This window comes from Anoplophora glabripennis, unplaced genomic scaffold (assembly GCF_000390285.2).
Source record: "Anoplophora glabripennis isolate ALB-LARVAE unplaced genomic scaffold, Agla_2.0 scaffold282, whole genome shotgun sequence".
Taxonomy (NCBI): Eukaryota; Metazoa; Arthropoda; class Insecta; order Coleoptera; family Cerambycidae; genus Anoplophora; species Anoplophora glabripennis.
In genome coordinates, this window is record NW_019417443.1 from 99199 (window position 1) to 105198 (window position 6000).

At 34.1% G+C, this 6000-nt stretch overlaps 1 protein-coding gene across 6 annotated transcripts in view; it reads right to left on the minus strand.

The window, feature by feature from the left end:
* The window catches only part of LOC108907127 (broad-complex core protein), a 47738-nt gene extending 42663 nt beyond the window's left edge, over positions 1–5075 (minus strand). For all 6 annotated transcript variants that reach the window (XM_018710659.1, XM_018710665.1, XM_018710664.2 and 3 more), the window contains exons 1-2: positions 4796–5075; positions 3785–3986 (exon numbers count right to left, since the gene is read on the minus strand). In XM_018710659.1, the coding sequence (XP_018566175.1) occupies positions 3785–3970 (186 nt within the window). In that variant the 5' untranslated portion in view covers positions 3971–3986; positions 4796–5075. The remainder of the gene's footprint in view (positions 1–3784; positions 3987–4795) is intronic.
* Between the last annotated feature and the right edge of the window lie 925 nt (positions 5076–6000).

A 6000-nucleotide genomic window follows, 5' to 3' on the forward strand; every position in this document is an offset into this window, starting at 1 on the left:
AACATTGTAAAATACGGGGGTGATACAACCGGAAGTGCGTGCGTTTAGAAATTGTTGACCCCGGCAATGATTCACCTATTAACCTCTGATGTTTCGTATGTTTTTCTGCGAAAATCCGTCTTCTACGCAATTGTTCGAGTAAAATGGTTATATGGCAACGATGTGTCAATTTTTAAACGAAATAGTGACACCTGCAATAGTTGCAGTCAAGACAAAATTTATTACTAAAGATTTACTTACTAATAGAATTCAAAAACTTGTTCAAATAACAATTTTTGGGCGTAGAAAAAGCAAAACGCAATTTTTAGATTAAACATATTCACGTGAACATCAATTTTATTTTATTTATATGGTTTAAAAATACAAAATTAATTAAAATAATAAAGCAAAGTTTAATATCATATAATTTCAATGGTATACCCTACATATTATTAACTATATTACATAAAAACATCAGCTATTCTCAAAAATATAAGAAACACTGATTTTTGAACGTCAAAAAAACTTACGACTGTTGTTTTATAGACAAGAAATCGCAGTTTTAGTAAGACAATGATAGAACAAGTATATCCACCCGGGAAGTGACGAAGCCTAACACTAAACTAGAGCAACTTCCTTTAATATTTCGCACTGAAAGATCACGGAGAACATGTGAACATCAGAAAATGTATCTTTCCTGTTTTGTCCAGCAAATTTGTAAAGATACTCAGTAATTGTGATTAATGCATGTGTTAATAGTTTCCGAAAAACAACCTACGGGGTGTGATTATGTTTATAGTACAGTACGCAATTTTCGGTATGTGCAAATTTCAGGAAACTCTAGCATTGTTTTATTTTTGTTAATTTTGACTCATAAACGGTGGCTTTTTGCGCCTATGTTCATAGAGCAAGGTGATGTTAATTTTTGTTGTTTAGTACATTCCCGAAGTTTGTCTATTAAAATCTGGACCACCCTGTATATGATTTTTGGCGTTTTTTAACCAAAAACTGGTAATATCTCAATGAAGATGAATTTTTTCGAAAAAAGTTTCATATGAAAGTTGTTCAAAATTAAATTTCCTACAAAATTGCTCCTACGAAAAATTTTGATTTTACCAATAGTTTTCTCGTATTTTTTTTAAATGAAGACAGATTATGTGAAAATTCATGTTTTGAGGCCAAATAATTGCTAATTGCTTTTTAAATAACAAAAGTGAATTAGGGAAAAGAAAATTGTGAAAAATTCTTGGAAAATCTTATAATACCAGCTGCTTGACTTTGGAGCACTATGCCTGGTTTTTCTCGAAAACGTGCAAATTTTAGCACTTTTTTCAAGAGCACCTTTTTTATGTAGAATAAAATTTGCCATAACAACAAGCAACAAAAAGGGCAAAAAGATTAACCTCAAAAAAGTTAGGACCTAAAATGTTCCCGCGGAGTACTGCACTGAACGCCCTGTATGACATAGCCAAAAATTAATAACTCCAGAGCATTTAGCATCCTAGAAAGCCCACATAACAAAATTTCAGTTCATTCGGTCGAATTTTGTGGAAGATAGGACCGAAACTAGATTCTAAAAAAATATGTTCAACGCCCTGTATCTTGAAGACGGAAAAAGATACGTACATCGCACATGGTTCATAGGGACAAATTGTAATATTTTTAGAAATTCTATCAGCCCCTGAATTTATGCTAGTGTTATTCAGAACACCCTCTATAATATGTCTATATCTCAAAACAATAAGAACTTCCATAAAATCTGCTGGCATTAAGTGAAAAATAGTAAGCGACTCGAAACAATGTTGGTCACATATTTAAAGCAAAAAAAAAACAACACTAGAATTCCTGCTAATTTATTAGGGTGCATAAATGAACAACTTGATACACTCAGGAAATGTCTTTTCATTGTATCAGTTCTACAAGTCTTCACCTTTCAGAACAAGAGAAAAATCATATTTTTATCTGTTATGTTTTGTAACTGTTGATAGTTAATACAAGTAGGTACAAAATGCCGAACAAAAGTGTGAATTTTTGAAAAAAGTATTAGTCAAAAGTCACCGTCTTCGATACTTAAAATATCAGCTGTTATTTTTGGGATACCCTGTATATAAAAAGTACTGCAGAATTAGAATATACAATTATAGAAAGAATTGAGCGGTAATTTCAATAAATGATGTGGCGAAAAACTAATTTATTTAGAAAAAACATAAATTTTTGCGATAGTAAGTAATCATGTGTATATTTGGTGTCAAAATCACTTATTAAAATTTCTAAATTTCGTGTAACGAATTTGAATTATTGTTTTAATCGAAATGAAATTAAAACTAATACTTTAAAGTTAAGAAAAAAATTAAATTTCCTGCTACGTTAGATCTAAACATGATTCGTTAAACACTCTGTATAATTTGACACCTTTGACCTTGGACTACATAAAGAGCGTTAATTTCCAAAATAAATTTTAAAATCTTAGCGCATATTTAAGCTCCGCCATATTTTCCGCAAATCAAAAATGAAAATTCAAATAAACACTATTTCAGAGTACGTATTTCAGTAGTTTCCTGGATTCTCCCCTTCTCTTCAGCGGAAGCTTCGTGGAAATCCCATTCCGATACAGGAAATGATCCAAAATGGCCACAAGGGCAGACGGCGCCCAAAACATAGTTGCTCTACTCGCGCTTAGATGGCGCGACGGTGTCGGGAATGGCCAGCGAGATCGCGATTCAAAATATGTGGCAAAACTTAGCGCATCGTAAATTTATTAAAAATTAGATATGTCAAGGTGAGCCTAGTTGATCTTGATTTATAGCTCGCGCCTAGGTTTTGCCGAATTTTAAGTGCATTTTTATACCTTTGTTGTAAATCTAGCGATAAAAAAAATAATAAATATCCTATCTAACAATAGAAAGCTTAAAAAGGACGAATGGTGTCTAACAATAAATATCCAACTAGCAACTATAAAGATTATGTAGACTCATGTTTGAGTTGAAATATATATCTAAAAAAATAAATTTCAAAGACAATGGGTTTGTACCTACACTATCGTTAAGTCTTAAGTTCACATTTTTAGATAAAAAAACCTAAAATATTATAAAATGTTTATTCATTTACTATCTCAAAATTAAAACAATTTCTCAAGTTCTTAACTAAATAAATATTCAACATTATAATATTTTTTTATAAATCAAAACCTTTTATTTATAAAAAAAAAATAGTACACGATCAACTAGATTAAATATTTTAAAACATATTTTACTATCTATTTCCAAAGAAATTAATTGAGTACCTAAATTATATAGAAAAATGTTGTTTTAAATTTAATGTGCAGAATAAAGTATCTTATCTGCACTGGACTGTAAAGAGAACATAGATAAAAAAATATATCTTTCTATTTTTAACGGTTCTCGAGGAAACAGTTATGAAATCAGAAAATAAAACCACACACAAACTATAATTATTGCTAACATAAAATCATATCAGTAATTGGAATTGGCATTATATGTCACACAATAGTTTACATAGAAAAATGAACTGTTGGGTTTTAATTTTAAACATATCAATAAAAAATACAAAGATAAGTGTACTGTGGTATTTTTATGTAGCAGATTAGTTGTAATATTTTTCAACAGATTTAATTTATAGTTCCGTCATCTAGTTACCTAAACTACGTTAAATTTGCAATTGTTTTACTAAAAAATGAGGAATTTCATGGGTGTCTTTTAGTTTACTTTGTCGCTTCAGTTGTCTTAGCGACTTCAACTGTTTTTTGGAGCTGGCTACGCAATGTGAGATACAAAAAACCTCTTACCTTAAGTAACTCTCGAAAGTAAGGGCTGCAAGCAGACAGGACCACTCGGTGTGCCTTCAAACTCTTCCCGTCACATGCTAACGTCACATCAACAAAGTCCTCATCATCACGGAGGTTCTCGAAAGCCGATGTGATACTGCTTTGATAATTGTTCCAACGCAGACAGAAATGTTGTGTATCTACCATCGTAAAAAATATTCACCTGCAAGGAAATAGAGGAACGGTTGATCAGAAGTGTATATGGATAGAAGCATAATTAAAAGTCTCAAAATGGGAATTTTTTTGCGGTTACTCTCGTGATTCCACGGCGTACTGCGTGAAAACCCATTCAGAAATAAAATATCGAAGGAAAGTGAGGTTATGTCAGGCGTATTTTCGCGAAATTAACGCTTATTTAAGCGAATTAAGGCAATAATTTATCGTTCGGAAGAAAAACAACTTACGTGACCCATGCTAGTTAGCACTGGAATCGGCAGAAGTGCGAAATATGTAGTTTGTAGTAATAATAAGCCGTCAGGAGATAAGCTTATTTACAAATCTCGCGAGCTGGGAAAAAAACTCCGCGAAAAAATCATAGATGGACGCGGCACAGTTCCCTCGCGGAAGGTTCGCGTCCGGGCTCGATCATTAAAAAGCAAATTACATAAAAAATTTGATTGGACGACTGGCAGCGGAGTGGGGCGAGCAGGAACATGGCTAACGGCAAAAAAAAGCGGAACGACGGAACGAAAGCGAAAGGACTCGGCACGGCGCTCGAGACGCCGCAACCGGTCAGGGACGAATTTGTTTTGTTTAAAACAAGTTACTATCGCATCTCTATGCATGATTTCGCACAGCCAGCCGAGACCGGCGAGGACACTCAGGGGTTGCTTTAAGATTTCAGTAAGATTCCACACACATAATATAAATAAGTCTAAGCTTGCTTCTTAATTTGTTTTATTTTAATTTAGTTAGTGGTAAAGTATCTAAAGGGGGGTGTTGCTGAAAGCGGTAGAGAGCGGGTAGAATTACCTGAGAGAATCGGTAGCAGTCATTGAAATGTTTTTGTTTTTTTCGATGGATCCATTTTTTTTGTTAGAGGAACATTTTTGTCGTCGCGATGCACAGATGTCAGCTTTCCGGGAAGGCACACTTAGAAAAAAAACCCGCCAAATACGAACTGTTTGAACAGTTGAGAGTCACTCCGCAAACTATGGCACACCGACCGTCAGTACATCACGACATTCGGGCGAATATTAAAAATTCAAGCGCGCAAAAAATGACGAAGGCCCGCTTATTCTTTATTGGGACATGGCTATGAGACATCTGCTGTAATAAGCTAGCACTAAAAAATAGTGCGTGCCGCCTACCCCTCCCGCATCATCGAATGAAAATGCGCAGAATAACGAGTGTCGGTACAGGCCCGCAATTAAAAATATCAAAATAAAAAAATCGAACACTAAATCTGTGTGTTGTGTGCGAGTACTCGCCGGGCTGCTGGCTTCTGGGGAAAGCGCTTTTACTTTTTTTTTGCCGTCGTCGACGGTCGCCTCACCTTTGGAAGCCGTTTCCGATTTTTTACCGGTGGTAGGTCGGTGGGTGCACGTTTTGGGCGGCCTGCGAAAAAAACGCGCACAGGGGCGACTCGTCGCAACCCGCGGCTCGGGGTTTCCGGAGCCGGGAAAACGCTTTCCGGAAAATTCAAGTTGTAGCATGCATTTGTGGCATATGTTTAGGTTTTTCCTCTGTTTATTTGTTATTATTTATTTTAAAAATTGATCAAAGTAACCATTTTCATTTGACTAAAAATTTGACAAGCAAATAATGTAACGTTTCGGACGTCGATCTGTTAACATTTTCAAAACTACACGTGAAGTTTTTTTAATGGTACATGTTATTTCATTGCCACTTTGTTATAAAATTCGAGATATAGTATTCGTTTGTGGCATAATTTTAGTTTATTTGGGTATTTTAAATTAGTATTAGTATTTTAATAATTAGTCGAAGTTACTAGTTTTATTTAACCAACAATTTGAAATGAAGACATGCAAAAAATCGGCGTTTCATTGCGGTTTTTTTAAATTCAAATTATAGTATTCATCTGTAGCATAGGTTTAGCTTTTTCCTCTGTTTATTTGTTACCATTACTATTTCAAAAAGTGATCAAAGTAATTTTTTTATTTAACCAAAAATCTGACAAGCAAAAAAATAAAAATTCTGCGTAACGATTCATACGT